This window comes from Pelophylax lessonae (genome assembly GCF_965119305.1).
Source record: "Pelophylax lessonae genome assembly, chromosome: 6".
Taxonomy (NCBI): Eukaryota; Metazoa; Chordata; class Amphibia; order Anura; family Ranidae; genus Pelophylax; species Pelophylax lessonae.
This window is the reverse complement of record NC_138773.1, coordinates 33899531-33923328: the sequence shown is the minus strand read 5'-3', so window position 1 is coordinate 33923328 and position 23798 is coordinate 33899531. Positions and strand designations below refer to the sequence as shown.

Below are 23798 nucleotides of genomic sequence, written 5' to 3'. Positions count from 1 at the left end.
TCAATCCCCCCTACTCTCCTTCGACCAAACCCCATCCTTCCTTCTCTCCTCCCTTTCCCCCAACCCCCACCCACCTCCCCCTCCTCGCCTCTCTGCTCCTTTCACCTCCTCTCCTTCCCTTGCCCCAACTCAATCCCCCCTCCCTCCTTCCCCTTCCCCCTTTTCTCCTCCCCTTCCCTCAACCACATCCTACCTTTACTCACCCTCCCCTTTTTCCAACCTAATCCCCCTCTCTGTTCATTCTCCCTCCTCTCCTCCCCTTCCCCCAACTCCAACGCCCCTTCTCTCCTCGCCTTCCCCCCCCCCAACTCCAACGCCCCTTCTCTCCTCCCCTTCCCCCCCAACTCCAACGCCCCTTCTCTCCTCCCCTTCCCCCCCAACTCCAACGCCCCTTCTCTCCTCCCCTTCCCCCAACTCCATCCCCCCTTCTCTCCTCCCCTAACTCCATCTCCCCTCCTCTTCCCCCAACTCCATCTCCCCTTCTCTCCTCCCTTTCTCTGAACCCCCCTATTTGTCTCTCTTCTCCCCCAACTCCATCCCCCTTTCTCTCCTCCCCATCCCCCCTCTCTCCTTCCCTTCTTTGCCCCACCGCTTACCCCTTTAATTATCATGACATCCCAGAACTTATCTGGGACCTCCACCTATCATGTTGGAAGCTCCACCCCCTTAACCCCCCCCCCCCCCACATTGACTTTTTCCATTATCTTACAATACCCTTTATGTATAACACAGTCACTGGAACACTTTCTGTTCACATGATTGGCAATGTTTGTCCTGTAAAACCCGACACCCCCCCCCCCCCACCCAAAAAAAATAATAATGAAACAGAAAGGCACATTTATAAGCTCAGGAATGTGACAGTGCTTGACCAATCACATAGCACCAGCACTGTCACATAGGTTAAGCTGCATGAGTTCCTATGGCGGATGCATATTCTATACTCCTGCCTGCTGAGTAAAGGAAAGGTGAGTATGTGCTGCTGGGATGGAGGAGGGGCATGGAAGTAAACCGGTTGTTTTCCCTACATGGGCACAGCATGGATTTGCTTTAAAGTTTATTTTTTATACCATGTTACCGAGGGGTGTAAAGTCACGGTTGGGGTTTCCACAGATCTATGGAGGACAGTCTGATGTGTAGGCAGGCACTATGGACACAGCATACAGATATATGGCGGAGTGTTTGAAAGCACATGTGACTCTGGGCTGCCCTCTGCAGGAACCTGAGAAAATAGCAACACCATCAGCAGCAGCCTGGCTGCAAAGGATTCTGGGAGGAGGGACAGACAGAGGCATAAAGACATTTGAGGACAGTGCTGCTTCCCTTGTTTGACATTTATAGGATGATGGTGGCTTCTGTCCTCGTCACCGTAGTTTAATCTCACAGCAGATGCAATTGATGATGCTACAATCCGGGGGCTGGTAAACGCAGGCAAAGCCACAAGGGCAACAGGAGATGTCACGGCAGCTAGAGCATGTCTGGAGGGACAAACCAGGAGAGAAGGTTTCATGAACAAAGCTGTCATAGTCTGGATCATCTACATCAAGCAACAGGATATTATTCAGTGTGGAGAACCGAAAATCCCAGCATTACCTCTCAGCCCGAGATGTACCCGTCAACCGTATTTGTTCACCCACCCCCAAGATCCTAATAAGGCCTGCATATCACCCCTGTACCCAGCAATGCCAAAGGCACATCACCCACACTCATGATCCTACTACAGCCTATACATCACCCCTGTACCCGGCAATACCAATGGCCCTCCCATTATCCTAGTACAGCCTATACATCACCCCTGTACCCAGCAATACCAATAGCCCTCCCATCATCCTAGTACAGCCTATACAATCACCCCTGTACCCGGCAATACCAATGGCCCTCCCATCATCCTAGTACAGCCTATACATCACCCCTGTACCCAGCAATACCAATGGCCCTCCCCATAATCCTAGTACAGCCTATACATCACCCCTGTACCCGGCAATACCAATGGCCCTCCCCATAATCCTAGTACAGCCTATACATCACCCCTGTACCCGGCAATACCAATGGCCCTCCCCATAATCCTAGTACAGCCTATACATTACCCCTGTACCCGGCAATACCAATAGCCCTCCCATCATCCTAGTACAGCCTATACATCACCCCTGTACCCGGCAATACCAATGGCCCTCCCCATAATCCTAGTACAGCCTATACATCACCCCTGTACCCGGCAATACCAATGGCCCTCCCCATAATCCTAGTACAGCCTATACATCACCCCTGTACCCAGCAATACCAATGGCCCTCCCCATATTCCTAGTACAGCCTATACATCACCCCTGTACCCGGCAATACCAATGGCCCTCCCATTATCCTAGTACAGCCTATACATCACCCCTGTACCCAGCAATACCAATAGCCCTCCCATCATCCTAGTACAGCCTATACATCACCCCTGTACCCAGCAATACCAATGGCCCTCCCCATAATCCTAGTACAGCCTATACATCACCCCTGTACCCAGCAATACCAATGGCCCTCCCCATAATCCTAGTACAGCCTATACATCACCCCTGTACCCGGCAATACCAATGGCCCTCCCCATAATCCTAGTACAGCCTATACATCACCCCTGTACCCGGCAATACCAATGGCCCTCCCCATAATCCTAGTACAGCCTATACATCACTCCTGTACCCGGCAATACCAATAGCCCTCCCATCATCCTAGTACAGCCTATACATCACCCCTGTACCCGGCAATACCAATGGCCCTCCCCATCATCCTAGTACAGCCTATACATCACCCCTGTACCCGGCAATACCAATGGCCCTCCCCATAATCCTAGTACAGCCTATACATTACCCCTGTACCCAGCAATACCAATGGCCCTCCCCATAATCCTAGTACAGCCTATACATTACCCCTGTACCCAGCAATACCAATGGCCCTCCCCATAATCCTAGTACAGCCCATACATTACCCCTGTACCCAGCAATACCAATGGCCCTCCCCATAATCCTAGTACAGCCCATACATTACCCCTGTACCCAGCAATACCAATGGCCCTCCCCATAATCCTAGTACAGCCCATACATTACCCCTGTACCCAGCAATACCAATGGCCCTCCCCATAATCCTAGTACAGCCCATACATTACCCCTGTACCCAGCAATACCAATGGCCCTCCCCATAATCCTAGTACAGCCCATACATTACCCCTGTACCCAGCAATACCAATGACCCTCCCATCATCCTAGTACAGCCTATACATTACCCCTGTACCCTGCAATACCAATGGCCCTCCCCATAATCCTAGTACAGCCTATACATCACCCCTGTACCCAGCAATACCAATGGCCCTCCCCATAATCCTAGAACAGCCCATACATTACCCCTGTACCCAGCAATACCAATGGCCCTCCCCATAATCCTAGTACAGCCTATTCATTACCCCTGTACCCAGCAATACCAATGACCCTCCCATCATCCTAGTACAGCCCATACATTACCCCTGTACCCAGCAATAAAAATGGCCCTCCCCATGATCCTAGTACAGCCCATACATTACCCCTGTACCCAGCAATGCCAAAGGCACATCACCCACACTCATGATCCTAGTACAGCCTATACATCACACCTGTACCCGGCAATACCAATGGCCCTCCCATCATCCTAGTACAGCCTATACATTACCCCTGTACCCAGCAATACAAATGGCCCTCCCATCATCCTAGTACTGCCTATACATCACCCCTGTACCCAGCAATACCAATGGCCCTCCTATCATCCTAGTACAGCCTATACATTACCCCTGTACCCAGCAATACAAATGGCCCTCCCCATGATCCTAGTACAGCCCATACATTACCCCTGTACCCAGCAATGCCAAAGCCACATCACCCACACTCATGATCCTACTACAGCCTATACATCACCCCTGTACCCAGCAATACCAATGGCCCTCCCATCATCCTAGTACAGCCCATACATTACCCCTGTACCCAGCAATGCCAAAGCCACATCACCCACACTCATGATCCTACTACAGCCTATACATCACCCCTGTACCCAGCAATACAAATGGCCCTCCCCATGATCCTAGTACAGCCCATACATCACCCCTGTACCCAGCAATACCAATGGCCCTCCCCATAACCCTAGTAAAACCTATACATTACCCCTGTACCCAGCAATACTAATGGCCCTTCCCATAATCCTAGTACTGCCTATACATTACCCCTGTACCCAGCAATACCAATGACCCTCCCATCATCCTAGTACAGCCTATACATTACCCCTGTACCCAGCAATACCAATAGCCCTCCCATCATCCTAGTACAGCCCATACATAACCCCTGTACCCAGCAATACAAATGGCCCTCCCCATGATACTAGTACAGCCCATACATTACCCCTGTACCCAGCAAGACTAATGGCCCTTCCCATAATCCTAGTACTGCCTATACATTACCCCTGTACCCAGCAATACCAATGGCCCTCCCCATAATCCTAGTACAGCCCATACATTACCCCTGCACCCAGCAATACTAAAGGCCCTCCCCATGATCCTAGTAAAGCCCATACATCACTCCTGTACCCAGCAATACCAATGGCCCTCCTCATGATCCTAGTAAAGCCTATATATTACCCCTGTACCCAGCAATACCAGTGGCCCTCCGCATGATCCTAGTACACCCCATACATCACTCCTGTACCCAGCAATACCAATGGCCCTCTTCATGATCCTAGTACAGCCTATACATTACCCCTGTACCCAGCAATAACAATGGCCCACCCATGATCCTAGTACACCCCATGCATCACCCCTGTACCCAGCAATGCCAATGGCCATCCCCATAAACCTAGTACAACCCATACATTACCTCTGTACCCAGCAATACCAATGGCCCTCCTCATAAGCCTAGTACAGCTCATACATTACCAATCTACCCAGGAATACCAAAGGCCCTCCCCATGATCCTAGTACAGCTCAAACTTTACCCCTGTACCCAGCAAAGCCAAAGTCCCATCGCTCACACCCATGATCCTAGTACAGCCTATACATTACCCCTGTACCCAGCAATACCAATGGCCCTCCCCATGATCCTAGTACAGCCTATACATCACCCCTGTACCTAGCAATACCAATGGCCCTCCCCATGATCCTAGTACATCCCATACATCACCCCTGTACCTAGCAATACCAATGGCCCTCACCATGATCCTAGTACAGCCTATACATCACCCCTGTACCCAGCAATACCAATGGCCCTCCTATCATCCTAGTACAGCCTATACATTACCCCTGTACCCAGCAATACAAATGGCCCTCCCCATGATCCTAGTACAGCCTATACATTACCCCTGTACCCAGCAATGCCAAAGCCACATCACCCACACTCATGATCCTACTACAGCCTATACATCACCCCTGTACCCAGCAATACCAATGGCCCTCCCATCATCCTAGTACAGCCCATACATTACCCCTGTACCCAGCTAAACCAATGGCCCTCCCCATTAACCTAGTACAGCTCATCTATTACCCCTTTACTCAGCAATGTCAATGACCCATGATCCTTGTACAGCACACATCCACCCCCCGTAAGCAATAATGTCATTGGCCCATCCCGTGATCCCAGTATAGCCTCCAGCAAGGAAAGGAAGCTCTGGCTTGCTGCAGCTTCTAATGCACATTGTAGGAAGCTCACAGTGTGCAGTGAAATCTGAGTAAGCGATTTCAGTCCGGGAGAGGAGCCGCTACAACGCTGCAAGACTACTTTTAATGATAACGGAAGGAAAGAATGAGCAACAACGTCCTGAATAATGACAGAGGGCGTAGAACGCCGCGCTCACCGGTTTGGAGGGACAGCAGTTGTCCATACACTGGGTGGTGGTGGGGACTCTGCAGTCACAGGACTGGGCGCAGCTCTCACAGGCATCACAGAACCCCCAATCGCCCACTTTCTGCCACCCCATACAACACGGGCAACAGCCCTGAGCCTGGAAAAGAGACAAAAAAATAAAAAAAAAAAACTATTCAAAAACTGCACAAACATAAAGAAAGGAGGAGAAATGAGAAAATAAACATGCACAGGAAACGCGTGTTGTCTGCTTTTGTTCTTTTCGGTTGTTTTATAGTGTATGCATTCGCTGAACTTTTTATTTGTCTTTTTTTTAAATATTTTTTATTTATTTATTTTTATTATTATTATTATTTATTTATTTTTTTATTTATCTTTTTATTTTAATTATTTTTTATTTATTTTTATTATTTTTTATTTATTTTTTTTTATTTATCTTTTTATTGTTTTGGACAGAGTGTAGAGGGTTAGTACCCCTGTCAGGTTTGTATTGCTGTATGTGTACCCAATGGGGAATTCCGGTCATTCCACAGTCACATCATTGTATGAAGTGCAGTGAGTTCACCTCTGATGAGACAAAAAAAAACTGATGGGAATTCCTCGGCATTCTATTCAAAGATAAAATAATTTGTTTGTCTGGAAATACATTTTAGTGCATTTTAATATGGAACATGGAATTTCTACAGAAGACCTTGTATGAGAAGTGTGTGCATAAACCTGCTGACCAACATTCACTAAGAAGGTGGACTGAAGACTGAAGTCTGGGCGCAGCACTTACCTGAAAGCATTGATGGATCAGGAGCAGGAAGAGCAGAACAATGAGATATAATGAGACCGAGAGAAATATAATCCCGGGAAGAGGGATACTCAGCTCAGAGATGGAGGCGGTGGAGGCCGGGACAGTGAGTGCCTGCAATGGTACAAGAAACAGAAGAAGGTGAGAAGACTGAAAAAACAGAGTGGGGTTGTGACTGAGGGAGAGAAGAGTGAATACACAGAGGGGGCAGTGACAGAGGGAGAGAAGACTGAATACACAGAGGGGGCAGTGACAGAGGGAGAGAAGACTGAAAACACAGAGGGGACAGTGACAGAGGGAGAGAAGAGTGAATACACAGAGGGTGCAGTGACTGAGGGAGAGAAGAGTGAATACACAGATGAGGCAGTGACAGAGGGAGAGAAGAGTGAATACACAGAGGGGGCAGTGACTGAGGGAGAGAAGAGTGAATACACAGAGGGGGCAGTGACTGAGGGAGAGAAGACTGAATACACAGAGGGGGCAGTGACAGAGGGAGAGAAGAGTGAATACACAGAGGGAGAGAAGACTGAATACACAGAGGGGGCAGTGACAGAGGGAGAGAAGACTGAATACACAGAGGGGGCAGTGACAGAGGGAGAGAAGACTGAATACACAGAGGGGACAGTGACAGAGGGAGAGAAGACTGAAAACACGTGGGGACAGTGACAGAGGGAGAGAAGAGTGAATACACAGAGGGGACAGTGACAGAGGGAGAGAAGACTGAAAACACGTGGGGACAGTGACAGAGGGAGAGAAGAGTGAATACACAGAGGGGACAGTGACAGAGGGAGAGAAGACTGAAAACACGTGGGGACAGTGACAGAGGGAGAGAAGAGTGAATACACAGAGGGGACAGTGACAGAGGGAGAGAAGACTGAAAACACGTGGGGACAGTGACAGAGGGAGAGAAGAGTGAATACACAGAGGGGACAGTGACAGAGGGAGAGAAGACTGAATACACAGAGGGGACAGTGACAGAGGGAGAGGAGACTGAATACACAGAGGTGAAGAGGAGATGGTGACAGATCTCTAAGTGACACTTACAGCCATCAGCTCCAGGACTACAGACTGAAAGGAGAAAAGACAGAAATATGTTATTAGCAGGTATTACATTGCAGGGCCATAAGGCAGTAGATCCGGGCACTACAGGGGCCCCATCACTTCAACAGGGCTGGCTGTACTTCCTCATCACTGAAACCACCCCGCTGTGGTTCCCTCTGGCTCCAGTATCCCCCCCCCCCCCCCACTGCTGCTATGATGACCCTGTGTGCACCCCCTCCCCCCACACAGCACTTCTCCTCTTCCTCATTACGAACAGCAGTCCTCATACTTTGTGCTACATACAAATCTCATTCCAGGAAATCATCATCTGCCCCACACCCCACTATTACACCCCCTCCACACCCCACTATTACACCCCCTCCACACCCCACTATTACACCCCCTCCACACCCCACTATTACACCCCCTCAACACTCCACCATCACACCCCCTCCACACCCCACTATTACACCCCCTCCACACCCCACTATTACACCCCCTCAACACTCCACCATCACACCCCCTCCACACCCCACTATTACACCCCCTCCACACCCCACTATTACACCCCCTCCACACCCCACTATTACACCCCCTCAACACTCCACCATCACACCCCCTCCACACCCCACTATTACACCCCCTCCACACCCCACTATTACACCCCCTCCACACTCCACCATCACACCCCCTCCACACCCCACTATTACACCCCCTCCACACCCCACTATTACACCCCCTCCACACCCCACTATTACACCCCCTCAACACTCCACCATCACACCCCCTCCACACCCCACTATTACACCCCCTCCACACCCCACTATTACACCCCCTCCACACCCCACTATTACACCCCCTCAACACTCCACCATCACACCCCCTCCACACCCCACTATTACACCCCCTCCACACCCCACTATTACACCCCCTCCACACCCCACTATTACACCCCCTCAACACTCCACCATCACACCCCCTCCACACCCCACTATTACACCCCCTCCACACCCCACTATTACACCCCCTCCACACCCCACTATTACACCCCCTCCAATCCCCACTATTAACCCCCCCCTTCAAACCCCACCATCACACCCCACTATTACACCCCCTCCACACCCCGCCATCACACCCACTCCACATCCCGCCATCACACCCCCCCCCCCCCACCATTACATCCAACTATTACACCCCTCCACACCCCACCATTACACCCCCCCATCACATCCCCTCCACACCCCACCATTACACCCCCCATCACATCCCCTCAACACCCCACTACTACACCCCCTCCACATCTCACCCCAATATTACACCCCACCATCACACCCCCTCCACACCCCACTATTACACCCCCCCCCCTCCACACCCCACTATTACACCCCCCCCCCCTCCACACCCCACTATTACACCCCCTCAACACCCCATCACCACACCCCACCATCACATCCCCTCAACACCCCACTATTACACCCCCTCCAAACCCCACTCCACCCAGCACTCACCGTCCACCCGGCACACCCCCACACAAAGCCAAGCAACTAGCACATCCCCACTTCTCGCGAGACTACATCCGCGTCCTCTGTCACCATAGAAACCATAGAAACCGCCGACTGCAAGGCGAGAAATAAAGAAAGACGGCGGCCCGGAGAGGACAATCTACCTCGGAGAGCGAAATCCGGGGAAGTAGCTGGGTGGGGCTGGCAGAGGAGTTATGGTTCCCTCCGGGGCTACAGAGGAGTCCCTGGAAGGATCTGATGGCTTACAATGGTGACAGGAGCTCCAGAAATCCGGCCTCATTATAATGAGTCATTTTATTGTTTCATTTGGTTTCTTTTTTATTTTTAAATTGTTTTCATTTTTGTTTTTTTTGTTTCACTTTTTCTAATAATATATATTTTTAAACTAATTTAAATGTTTAATTTTATTGTAATTTGTTTTATAAATACTTGTTTAAACCTTGTATTATTATCATTATTAATAATAATAATATAAAAAAAATAGTTTTTTTTGTGTTATTCTTGTATTAATATTTTACTGTTTCAAGCTGGTATTCTAATTATTATTTTTATATGTATTTACTTTATTGTTTTAATTTATATTATTTATTATTATAAATATTATTATTAATATCGTTTTTTGTTTTAATCTTGAATTCATTTTTTTAAATTTAATTTTGTATTTTTTTATTTTATTCAATTATTATATTTCATAATATTATTTATTTGTTTATTGTTTTATTTATTTTATTGTTTTACACTTATGTTATTCTTAATAATAATAATCAGAATTGTTATTTTGTTTCGATTTTTTTATGATTTTAATCTGGTATTTTGAATATTATTTTATTTATTTATTTTCTTTATTGTTTTCCTTTATATTATATTTATTATTTTATTCATTTTTGGTTTTAATCTTCTATTATTAATATATATATATTTTTTTGTATTGTTTTTACTTACAAACGACTTACTAACAGCAAAAACCAATGGACACTATTCTGTACTTTTTCATTTTCTCCATCAGCCCACCCCAATATCCATACCAGGCCCTTTGAGTATGGTATGAATCTTGAAAGGAAAAAAGCGGCATGGAGTCCTCCCCAAAGATCATACTGGACCCTTTGGATATCCGACACAAGAGACAGGTGATGTCACCGGGTGGCCACCCCCCATGGCTATATAAGAAGCCATAAAGAGCGTAGCTGGCACAATCACAGGAGATAGCATCGGAGGAGGACCAGGTTGGCAGCGGAGGAGACCAGAGTCACAGAACACTTAAGAAAGATCACCAAAGGTAGAAGATCGGAGGAAGAAGACCTAAGCAGAAGATTGGAGGGAGAAGACCGGAGGCAGAAGATTGGAGGGAGAAGACCCGAGGCAGAAGATCAGAGGAAGAAGACCCGAGGCAGAAGATCAGAGGGAGAAGACCCGAGGCAGAAGATCGGAGGGAGAAGACCCGAGGCAGAAGATCGGAGGGAGAAGACCCGAGGCAGAAGATCGGAGGGAGAAGACCCGAGGCAGAAGATCAGAGGGAGAAGACCCGAGGCAGAAGATCGGAGGGAGGAGATCGGAGGAAGAAGATCGGAGGGAAAAGATTGGAGGGAGAAGACCTGGAGCAGAAGATTGGAGGGAGAAGATCGGAGGAAGAAGACCTGGGGCAGAAGATCGGAGGTAGAAGATAAGAGGGAGAAGACCTGAGGCAGAAGATTGAAGGGAGAAGACCTAAGGCATGTTGAACTGGAGGGAGAAGATCAGAGGAAGAAGAACTGAGGCAGAAGATTGGAGGCAGAAGACCCGAGGCAGAAGATGGGAGGAAGAAGACCCGAGGCAGAAGATGGGAGGGAGAAGACCCAAGGCAGAAGATGGGAGGGAGAAGACCCAAGGCAGAAGATCGGAGGGAGAAGACCCGAAGCAGAAGATCGGAGGTAGAAGACCCAAGGCAGAAGATCGGAGGGAGAAGACCTGAGGCAGAACATCGGAGGGAGAAGACCTGAGGCAGAAGATCCGAGGCAGAAGATCGGAGGGAGAAGACCGGAGGCAGAAGATCGGAGGGAGAAGACCCGAGGCAGAAGATCAGAGGGAGAAGACCCAAGGCAGTAGATAAGAGGGAGAAGACCCGAAGCAGAAGATCGGAGGGAGAAGACCCGAGGCAGAAGATCAGAGGGAGAAGACCCGAGGCAGAATATCAGAGGGAGAAGACCTGAGGCAGAAGATCCGAGGCAGAAGATCGGAGGGAGAAGACCCGAGGCAGAAGATGGGAGGAAGAAGACCCGAGGCAGAAGATGGGAGGGAGAAGACCCAAGGCAGAAGATGGGAGGGAGAAGACCCAAGGCAGAAGATCGGAGGGAGAAGACCCGAAGCAGAAGATCGGAGGTAGAAGACCCAAGGCAGAAGATCGGAGGGAGAAGACCTGAGGCAGAACATCGGAGGGAGAAGACCTGAGGCAGAAGATCCGAGGCAGAAGATCGGAGGGAGAAGATCGGAGGGAGAAGACCCGAGGCAGAAGATCAGAGGGAGAAGACCCAAGGCAGTAGATAAGAGGGAGAAGACCCGAAGCAGAAGATCGGAGGGAGAAGACCCGAGGCAGAAGATCAGAGGGAGAAGACCCGAGACAGAAGATCAGAGGGAGAAGACCCAAGGCAGTAGATAAGAGGGAGAAGACCCGAAGCAGAAGATCGGAGGGAGAAGACCCGAGGCAGAAGATCAGAGGGAGAAGACCCGAAGCAGAAGATCGGAGGGAGAAGACCCAAGGCAGAAGATCAGAGGGAGAAGACAAGAGGGAGAAGATTGAAGGGAGAAGACATGTTGAACTGCCAATGACCAGTATGAGAGAGTAAGAGAGAAAACACCAAATTTAACACACCTGCTCCCCATTCACACCTGAGACCTTGTAACACTAACGAGTCACATGACACCGGGGAGGGAAAATGGCTAATTGGGCCTAATTTGGACATTTTCACTTAGGGGTGTACTCACTTTTGTTGCCAGCGGTTTAGACATTTGTGGCTGTGTGTTGAGTTATTTTGAGGGGACAGCAAATTTACACTGTTATACAAGCTGTACACTCACTACTTTACATTGTAGCAAAGTGTCATTTCTTCAGTGATGTCACATGAAAAGATAGAATAAAATATTTACAAAAATGTGAGGGGTGTACTCACTTTTGTGAGATACTGTAGATAGTGTTTGGGGGTTCTAAGTAATTTTCTAGCAAAGAATACGGGTTTTACCTTGTAAGCAAAAAGTGTCAGAAAAAAAAGGCTTAGTCTTTGAAGCGGTTGTAAAAAAGGCACCTCCGTCTTTACCCGTCTTGCTTTCAGGTTCGCGGACTCCGGCTCTGTGACTGGCCTGAGCCACGATGACGTCACTCCCACGCCGAGAAGCCTGCGCTGCACGCACTGTTAAACTTTCAGTGCGAAATAGAAATACAATTTTTATTATTACAGGTCAAGAATTGTGAACTTTGAGGCCCCCATTGACCTTGCTACATATTGAGTCAAAACTCTTTCAGTTTGAAACACACATTGCGTCCATTGTTTGAGATGGTTTTGTTTGCCTGTACGTTGAGATGAGAAGCTGTGCCATCTACCCCCGAAAGGAAATTGTGTTGGTTAAACTTTGAATAAGAGAAACCAGAAAGATCATAAAACTTTGTTCGGCCATGAGACATTTATCACACAATGGGCGAAACTCAGTTTCGGGATAACACCTGTGTTCAATCACCTACCAGCAAATAAGCCATTGTCTAAATCATGAGAGGACAAACAAAACTGTTTGGACAAAGACTAGAATCTGTTATTTATTTACCTAAACACAAACAGGGGGGATAAAGTTGTTGAAATCTACACGGAGTCACATAAACATTGTCACTTAGATTGATGAGAACTGCAAATCTCAAAATGAATTTCAGAAAATCATAAATTGATATCTTTGCCCCATCATATACAAAAGGTGTTATGGAACTATGATGTTATGACAACCTCCTACTGAGAAGTACATTATATTCTATCATATAGTAGTGTCAAAGGGTCAGAAATTTCGCCCATATTTTATAATCCAGTCCCCATATCATGAATGTACTGTTAACATAATAATGCCTAAATGGATAATATTGTGATCAGAAGTAACCATGTATAGGACAAGTTACATATACAAGCTGTTGTGTATCAATATATATATAACCGTATATTTTTCGATATAATTCTTACTGCTACTAATTGAAGTCTTGGGTTAAAGAGTAAAATCCAATATATATATATTACATAAGAGATATTAAATATGAGAATGGTGGTATCCAGATTAATCTTTATTCAGATACCTGGTGGATTAAATGGATGTCATAGATGAGAGCATGATTACATTTATGTTTTTTATAATAGTCTTAAATGGAGAAATCTTTAATTAATTTTAATATACTGGTTAACCAAGAGGTGTCACCCTATGACATCACCAGTTAATGAATAAGATGTTCCAACCAATAGGAATAATGTTCCTCCCACTGGGTTTGGCTTATGATAATTTTTACTGCCCTTTTGTTCAACACAAAATAAAAAGGAATCAGAGATGTAATAGAGGACAACACAACACAACACAACACACATCATATCTTGCCCAATATACATCACACTTACAACATACACACTACTAACAGCCATGCACAGACTCATCTACACAGACGACTCCATTTCAATCTGCCATGTATCTGAACCTTTGAGGGACGCCAGGCGAAACTCCTCCCTAATTGGCCACCATCTTGGAAATGCAGCCATCTTAAGGAACCTGGTAACTACTATTCTAAGCTAAGCGGCCATTTTAAATATGGTAATTATGCCTTGCTGTTATTTGATTATTATTCAATATTGTTTATGTACTTCCTTAAATGTTTTACTTTTCGTATTTAAAGGGTAACGAAAGTACAATCCCAGCCGTATAAACCATATGTAGATTTTTCTCTAAAGAGATGATTTTTGTTTTTATAACATTTTTAATATCAGATTAAGCGCATTATTTGCGATTTTACGTCTTCCGTTTTGCATGGCTTATTCTCACTTCATCTGCAGTGGAATGACTTTCGGCCATGTGATTCGCAGACTATTGTGGTCTGATTATATAGAATATTAATTTTTGGTTCATACTACACCTGGGAAAAACATAATCTTGCTTTATTTTACTTTCATCGTTTAGCTAAATATCACATCGCATTTATCGTTTTAAGTTGGTATTTTATGTAAGGTTATCTCTTTGTGTCACTCAAGTATGATCATTTATGGTGAAATTATGTCTTGCGAATAAATATTCTTATATATATATATTCCCTACTGTAGACTGTTTCACTAAGATTGGTATATGCTTTTAAAAAGAAATTAACTGATATAAAAAAAAGAACTTGGGAAAATTGCGTGGTATACTATGAATGTCTGAACAAAATCAATTGGGTTTTGTTTTTAGATATTAAATTATTTGCCGTAATCGGCTGGAGGCACTGCGTCATAATTCTATTGATAGTTCAGACATCGCCTTTTAGTAATAAATTAAAAATAGTCAAATTTTATACCAAAACGCACAACATATTAAATGGAGTTGCACTGCTGAGATATCATTAATTTCTTACATATGCCAATCATAATTTTGATCATGGTGACATAATTAATAACTTTGCAAAAAAAAAAAAAATAGAATTTTTTTTTAATATTTTTTTTTTTAAATTATTTAATTGTGAATATTGATAGTAATGCCCTAAAATGTCTACATAAGGTAAGGTTCACGCTGCCAACTCTGGCTAGATGTCAATCCCACAGCCCCAGTAGATTCGGCACAGATCTAGAATATGTAGAGACACCTCTCTGAGTCTAAAATGGTGGTATATGTATAGGCTAGTTGGAGTCATACCAAAATCCTCAGAAAAAGTCGGGCCAAAAATGGGCACCAGACGTGGGTAGGGGAAAACCTGATGTATGAACTCACCGAAAGCTTCTCTAACCCCAAAGACGTCAGGAAGCGTGATCACATGCTTTTAGAATCATGGCCAATCTTACTGTATCTCTGTGAGGAACTGCACCATAAGGCTCAGCAAAAAGGAATTTAGTAAAGTTCTAATCTCCACTCCAAATAATAAGAAGTGAGATAAGGAACCTCCTTGAGCAGGTGAAAGTGACCTCTATTGGGACACATAGGTTAAGAGAATGTAGCACGAAACTGTAGGAAAAAGTAGAACTGTGGCAGAAGTTGTATTCAGAAAGCTGTAATATAAGCAACCATTTGAAAGAGCAATGTAAACGATTAATGCAAGAAGTAGGAAGTTTTGAGCAAGGAAATGTTTTTTTTTTTATTAGTGGAAGTTGCCAAGTAACCAGCAGTTGAAAATTAAGTTGCCGAGTAACCAGCAGTGGAAAATTTAAAAAAATAAATAAATAAATAAAAATAAAAATGTAACAGTTCCAGTAAGGACAGGAATTCATAAATAAATAAATAGGAAAGTTCAAAAAGGTTATGGTGTCCATACAAAAGGGTACTGCTTATCAGTCCTGCATTATAAATAAAATGAAGTAATTAATTAGACCCAGATATGACTCCCAGTCTGATGGTTATGACCCAGACAAGGGGGGGAGAGTCAGGCAAAGAGTCCACGTCCTACCCCAGCCATATTCCTAAGATAGGAGGGCAGAAATTGGGCAGCCATGCATAACTAGGTATGAGTCATATCAGGTCACCGCAAAAAGACTAGCACCCCTAAAAAGATACCATACACCTCCAGAATTTAAAAAGTTTGTTTTAAAAGAGTACTGTCCCGATTTTTATTAAGACAGGGTCCTTAGATATTACTAATCATTTTGAGGCCTATGAAAACAGCCTTTCTGTGTTGTGCCTCAAGGATGTAATTTAAAAGTCGGCCCACACATAAAAAAAAAAAAAAAAATCCTTAACGCTGCTAGAGCTGCTATATATAATTTAAAATGTACACAGCACCAAAGCCCACTAAATTTTTGCTGTACTGTACTCAAAAGTACCTAACACCCTTCAATGGAGGAACCTGAGTACAACTATCCAGAATTTAAAACCCTGTGCTTTGAGGCATCGGCCAGGTACATAAAAATAAGTTTGGCCAGGGACTACAAGTTGGGGTGTTCACTGGAATGGTTGGCAAGAGAGCGACAATTTGCACTCCATCCAACAGACCAGTGAACACAAAGAAAGGCGTGAGCCTGTCACCAAAATTGTGGCAGGAACACACCTTTCTCCTCAACCTTAACACTAAAAATAAATAAATAAATAAAAATAAAAAGGAGCAAGATTTTATACTGGATACCTCAAGGAGGACACCGGACACCCCACAAATAAGGAGGGGGGAACAGAGGCCATTTTAGGATTTCTTTCCAAGGGGACAGGACCCAAGGGTTCAAAGAATCTCCAGGGAGCATCCCCAAAGAGCCCAATTCACCCTTGAGGATGGAAATCCTCGCTATGCCAAATATCCTCAACAAAAGGGGGGACCCCACAAATAAATAGGGATTTGCCCCATCTTAGGGCTCCCCAAAATCATCGGGAAGATGGAGACATTAAGGCCCAGACCCCGCCAGAACCGAGCAAATGGTTCTGATAGGGATCTGTCCCATCTGTCTGTACCCGAGAGACATAGGCACCGCCGGAGGCGGAGCCAAATATAAAAAAAAAAAAAAAAAAAAAGCCAATAATTCTATTTCTGAAAAGGTTTTTCAGCAGAGTAGATGCCAAGGTGGATCGGATGATCACTTGGTTCACTCAGGGCACTGTAGCCCGAACTAAAATAATTCCTCTTTAGGAACAAATCTTGTGGCCAGCCAAAAGCCACAAAATCCTTAAATGCCCAAATAGCAAGGGATCAGAGGGACACACTGAATGAATGCATAGGAGACAGAGGTTCTAACACCATTTTATCCCCAGGTCACAGTATTAAGGATCCTGAAATCCATACCCGGGATCTTGGTTGTTAGATAATAACTACTCTCCTATTTTTCAGTGGTCACTTCATCCCTCTGACTCAAACAGGTCGCTCAAAGCGGGCACATTTCGAAAAATCGCCAATGGCGGTGATACAAGGAGGATCAAACCCTAATGACGTAATGAAGTCAAGAGGTTAAAGGTGGTATTACGGTAACCAAGAAGAATCCTCAATGTCAGGTAGTTTTGTTGCCTACCATGAGTTGCATTGATGCCCCAAAGGGGGGATATTATATATATTGTTTTTTCCCTCCCAAGTAGAAGGTAAATTCTAACAAAATAGTATATCACTGTTCAATTGTTCAATGTATGGTATCCATGGTGATGAATACGTCCCCATGTTAATGAGCCCCAGAAGTCAGTCTCCTCTGGGAAAGGTTGCATATATAGTCTCACCGTCCATGGTGGTCAGATAAAAGATTGATCACACGATGGAATAAAAGGAGGACTCGGAGGAAGCTCAGGATACCAACCTCACATTGAAATCCCAACTAAAAGTTATGGCTGAAAACTGTGTGTATCATTTTCTCATGGAATCCATTTTCCTTTATAGGACTAAGAGATCCAGGAAGTAAGCAGGAAACCGAGAGTCTGATGTGTCTGAGACACCCAAAGGGGGGTACAGTGTGAAGGACCCCGGGATACCCCTGATGGCCAGTCTACCAAGACAAACCCGTCAAGACAGCCAAAGGCAAAAGTGCCCGGAGAAATCCACATTCCACTGGCCAACAGATGATAACCCTTGGATCCACACCTCACTCGGAGTCACCATGCTTGTTTATTGAAGTCACTACATCTACTTGCAGGTGTCTACACCCCATTCAACTATTCCATACCTATCTACAAATCTGTCAAAGTCCGATTTAAGCCCTATTTCTTCAAGAGTCTGCCTTGGAAAAATGTTTCAAATGGCTACGGCATTTTTTCACACTTTTTCCAAGGAGGGGGGATTTGTTAAACTTTCAGTGCGAAATAGAAATACAATTTTTATTATTACAGGTCAAGAATTGTGAACTTTGAGGCCCCCATTGACCTTGCTACATATTGAGTCAAAACTCTTTCAGTTTGAAACACACATTGCGTCCATTGTTTGAGATGGTTTTGTTTGCCTGTACGTTGAGATGAGAAGCTGTGCCATCTACCCCCGAAAGGAAATTGTGTTGGTTAAACTTTGAATAAGAGAAACCAGAAAGATCATAAAACTTTGTTCGGCCATGAGACATTTATCACACAATGGGCGAAACTCAGTTTCGGGATAACACCTGTGTTCAATCACCTACCAGCAAATAAGCCATTGTCTAAATCATGAGAGGACAAACAAAACTGTTTGGACAAAGACTAGAATCTGTTATTTATTTACCTAAACACAAACAGGGGGGATAAAGTTGTTGAAATCTACACGGAGTCACATAAACATTGTCACTTAGATTGATGAGAACTGCAAATCTCAAAATGAATTTCAGAAAATCATAAATTGATATCTTTGCCCCATCATATACAAAAGGTGTTATGGAACTATGATGTTATGACAACCTCCTACTGAGAAGTACATTATATTCTATCATATAGTAGTGTCAAAGGGTCAGAAATTTCGCCCATATTTTATAATCCAGTCCCCATATCATGAATGTACTGTTAACATAATAATGCCTAAATGGATAATATTGTGATCAGAAGTAACCATGTATAGGACAAGTTACATATACAAGCTGTTGTGTATCAATATATATATAACCGTATATTTTTCGATATAATTCTTACTGCTACTAATTGAAGTCTTGGGTTAAAGAGTAAAATCCAATATATATATATTACATAAGAGATATTAAATATGAGAATGGTGGTATCCAGATTAATCTTTATTCAGATACCTGGTGGATTAAATGGATGTCATAGATGAGAGCATGATTACATTTATGTTTTTTATAATAGTCTTAAATGGAGAAATCTTTAATTAATTTTAATATACTGGTTAACCAAGAGGTGTCACCCTATGACATCACCAGTTAATGAATAAGATGTTCCAACCAATAGGAATAATGTTCCTCCCACTGGGTTTGGCTTATGATAATTTTTACTGCCCTTTTGTTCAACACAAAATAAAAAGGAATCAGAGATGTAATAGAGGACAACACAACACAACACAACACACATCATATCTTGCCCAATATACATCACACTTACAACATACACACTACTAACAGCCATGCACAGACTCATCTACACAGACGACTCCATTTCAATCTGCCATGTATCTGAACCTTTGAGGGACGCCAGGCGAAACTCCTCCCTAATTGGCCACCATCTTGGAAATGCAGCCATCTTAAGGAACCTGGTAACTACTATTCTAAGCTAAGCGGCCATTTTAAATATGGTAATTATGCCTTGCTGTTATTTGATTATTATTCAATATTGTTTATGTACTTCCTTAAATGTTTTACTTTTCGTATTTAAAGGGTAACGAAAGTACAATCCCAGCCGTATAAACCATATGTAGATTTTTCTCTAAAGAGATGATTTTTGTTTTTATAACATTTTTAATATCAGATTAAGCGCATTATTTGCGATTTTACGTCTTCCGTTTTGCATGGCTTATTCTCACTTCATCTGCAGTGGAATGACTTTCGGCCATGTGATTCGCAGACTATTGTGGTCTGATTATATAGAATATTAATTTTTGGTTCATACTACACCTGGGAAAAACATAATCTTGCTTTATTTTACTTTCATCGTTTAGCTAAATATCACATCGCATTTATCGTTTTAAGTTGGTATTTTATGTAAGGTTATCTCTTTGTGTCACTCAAGTATGATCATTTATGGTGAAATTATGTCTTGCGAATAAATATTCTTATATATATATATTCCCTACTGTAGACTGTTTCACTAAGATTGGTATATGCTTTTAAAAAGAAATTAACTGATATAAAAAAAAGAACTTGGGAAAATTGCGTGGTATACTATGAATGTCTGAACAAAATCAATTGGGTTTTGTTTTTAGATATTAAATTATTTGCCGTAATCGGCTGGAGGCACTGCGTCATAATTCTATTGATAGTTCAGACATCGCCTTTTAGTAATAAATTAAAAATAGTCAAATTTTATACCAAAACGCACAACAGCACCTCCGTCTTTACCCATCATGCTTCCGGATTCATGGACTCCGGCTCTGTGACTGGCAAGCCGCGCATGTATGGGGGAGCCACTGTTCACAGCACAGGGCTCTGAAGGAACAGCACGGGCGGCCGTTCCTTCAGAGCGCATGCGACAGTGATGTCATTGGCTGCAGGCAATGTAAATATCTCCTAAATGGTACATTTTTAGGAGATATTTACACTACCTATAGGGTAAGCCTTATTATACAGTGAGGGGAAAAAAGTATTTCATCCTCTGCTGATTTTGTACGTTTGCCCGCTGACAAAGAAATGATCAGTCTATAATTCTAATAGTAGGTTTATTTTAACAGTGAGAGACAGAATAACAACAAAAATATCCAGAAAAACGCATTTCAAAAAAGTTATGAATTGATTTGGATTTAATGAGTGAAATAAATATTTGACCCCTTCGCAAAACATGACTTAGAACTTGGTGGCAAAACCCTTGTTGGCAATCACAGAGGTCAGACGTTTCTTGTAGTTGGCCACCAGGTCTGCACACATCTCAGGAGGGATTTTGTCCCACTCCTCTTTCCTCTTTCTCCTCTCCAAGTCATTAAGGTTTCAAGGCTCATGTTTGGCAACTTGAACCTTCAGCTTCCTCCACATATATTCTATGAGATTAATGTCTGGAGTCTGGCTAGGCCACTCCAGGACCTTAATGTGCTTGTTCTTGAGCCACTCCGTTGTTGCCTTGGCCGTGTGTTTTGGGTCATTGTCATGCTGGAATACTCATCCACGACCCATTTTCAATGCCTTGGTTGAGGTTCTCACCCAGGATTTGATATTACCATACCTGGCCCGGTCCATTGTCCCTTTGATGCCGTGAAGTTGTCCTGTCCCCTTAGCAGAAAAACATTCCCCAAGGCATAATGTTTCCACCTCCATATTTGATGGTGGGGATGGTGTTCTTGGGGTCATAGGCAGCATTTCTCCTCCTCCAAACATGGTGGGTTGATGCCAAAGATATCGATTTTGGTCTCATCTGACCACAGCACTTTCACCCAGTTCTCTGAATCATTCAGATGTTCCTTAGCAAACTTCAGACGGGCCTGTACGTGTGTTTTCTTGAGCAGGGGGACCTTGTGGGTGCTGCAGGATTTCAGTCCTTCATGGCGTAGTGTGTTACTAATTGTTTTCTTGGTGACTATGGTCCCAACTGCCTTGAGATCATTGGCAAGATTCTCCTATGTAGTTCTGGGCTGATTCCTCACTGTTCTCCTGATCATTGAAACTCCATGAGGTGAGATCTCGCATGGAGCCCGAGACTAAGGGAGATTGACAGTTATTTTGTGTATCTCCTGTTTGCGAATAATCGCACTAACTCTTGTCACCCTCTCACCAAGCTGCTTGGCGATGGTCTTGTAGCCCATTCCAGCCTTGTGTAGGTCTACAATCTTGTCCCTGACATCCTTGGAAGGCTCTTTGGTCTTGGCCATGGTGGAGAGATTGGAATCTGATTGGTTGATTGATTGCTTCTGTGGACAGGTGTCCTTTTATACAGGTAACAAGCTGAGACTAGGAGCACTCCCTTCAAGAGAGTGCTCCTAATCTCAGCTCGTTACTTGTATAGAAGACACCTGGAAGCCAGAAATCTTGCTGATTGATAGGGGATCAAATACTTATTTCACTCATTAAAATGCAAATCAATTCATAACTTTTTTGAAATGCGTTTTTCTGGATATTTTTGTTGTTGTTCTGTCTCTCACTGTTAAAATAAACCTACCAATAAAATTATAGACTGATCATTTCTTTGTCAGTGGGCAAACTTACAAAATCAGCAGGGGATCAAATACTTTTTTCCCCTAACTTTTCCCTAACTATAGGCTTACCTATAGCAAGAGAAGGAAGTTTACTTCCTCTTTAAGTGGTTACACTGACCTAATTTGCTGGCTGAAGTTCATCCCTTTGATCTCTAAAAGAATCAGATGATACAATATTTCTTTTTATCTCTCTTTCAGCATGTTGTTGATAAACACTGCCGGCTGCTTTTTTTCATTTTGACAGCTGTGAGCAGGGAACGGCTCTGCACTTGTTACATGAATCGTGGAAATGCCAGATTAGGATCGTGAGGAGGGTTGAATTGAGATCGCAATTTTTTAATGAGGGGGGATTTGTTGCAGAGAATTCAATTGCTGATTATGTCTGCCACTGCTAGAGGCTGCAGTGTGTAGGATACAACAACACGCTGTTCACTCCAGACATCGCTGAAGATATTTGGCCCCTTCTCATCCAACATCATTTATTAACCACTTCTGGACCAGAAGATTTTCCCCCTTAGTGACCAGGCCAATTTTTTTTTTGCGATTCTGCACTGTGTTACTTTAACTGACAATTGCGCAGTCGTGCGACGCTGTACGCAAATAAAATTGATGTCCTTTTTTCCCCACCACAAATAGAGCTTTCTTTTGGTGGTATTTGATCACCTCTGCGATTTTATTTTTTGTGCTATAAACAACAAAAGAGCAACAATTCTGAAAAAAAAAACAACAAAAAAAAAACAATATTTTTCACAATCTGCTAAATAACATTCCAAAAAAAAATTCAAATTTTTTCATAATTTTAGGCCAATTTGTATTTTGCTACATATAGCATACATACATACATATATTTGGGACAAAAAAATCCCAATAAGCGTATTTTGATTGGTTTGCGCAAAAGTTATCGCCTCTACAAACTAGGGGAAAGATTTATGTCATTTTTTTAATTTATTTTTTTTACTAGTAACGGGGGCGATCTGCGATTTGTAGCGGGACTGCGTCATTGCGGCGGACAGATCGGACACCTGACTGACATTTGTGACACTTTTGGGGGGACCAGTGACTTTACTACTAATCAGTGCTAAAAATATGCACTGTCACTGTAATAATGACACTGGCAGGGAAGGGGTTAACCCATAGGCGACCAAAGGGTTCAATGTGTCCCTAGGGGGTGTTTTCTAACTGTGGGAGGGATGGGCTTGTGAAATCAACACAGAGACCTGTGATTCTAAATAGGAGGAACACAGGAGCTCTGCATTGATTCCTGAGAGAACAATGGTCTGCTGTGTTTACAACAACAGAACGCCGTTCTCTCTTCACGGGGAGCGATCGCGGGTGCCCGGCGGCAATCATGGCCGGCCCCGTGGATCGGCTTCCCTGCTGGCTAATGGGCGTGTGCCTCTGGTGGTGTGCACGGGCCCCCAGGATTTGCGGGAACCTGCCGCCGTATATAGGTGGTGGCTGGTCGGCAAGTGGTTAAAGTGTTACTAAACACAGAAGATACAATGTTTCTTTTTATCTCTCTTTGGTAATAAACACTGCCGGCTGCTTTTTTGTTTTTTGACAGCTGTGAGCAGGGAACGGCTCTGCACTTGTTACATGAATCATGGAAATGCCGGATTGTGAGGGTGGTTGAATCGAGACCGCAATTTTTGTAACAAATAATTGCGCAGCTCTGCTGCATACCTGCCCTAATCTCCCGAGCCCTCATCACT

The 23798-nt window shown here is 44.1% G+C and overlaps 1 protein-coding gene across 1 annotated transcript; it reads right to left on the bottom strand.

Moving 5' to 3' along the window:
- Positions 1-1076: 1076 nt before the first annotated feature.
- Positions 1077-7770, bottom strand: LOC309557925 (uncharacterized protein). Its single transcript, XM_082260797.1, has 4 exons — positions 7690-7770; positions 6628-6759; positions 5842-5988; positions 1077-1475 (listed from the first exon to the last, which is right to left on the bottom strand). Exons 1-4 carry the CDS (start codon positions 7693-7695, stop codon positions 1362-1364), a joined length of 399 nt encoding a protein of 132 aa, XP_082116923.1. The 5' UTR covers positions 7696-7770; the 3' UTR covers positions 1077-1361.
- Between the last annotated feature and the right edge of the window lie 16028 nt (positions 7771-23798).

Bases quoted from the DNA above. Each gene is read 5' to 3' on its own strand.
- LOC309557925 (XM_082260797.1), bottom strand. The intron at 5,989-6,627 runs GTAAGTGCTGCG...TCTCTTTTCCAG, and splicing joins TGATCCATCAATGCTTTCAG to GCTCAGGGCTGTTGCCCGTG. The intron at 1,476-5,841 runs GTGAGCGCGGCG...TTGTCCCTCCAG, and splicing joins ACTGCTGTCCCTCCAAACCG to ACATGCTCTAGCTGCCGTGA.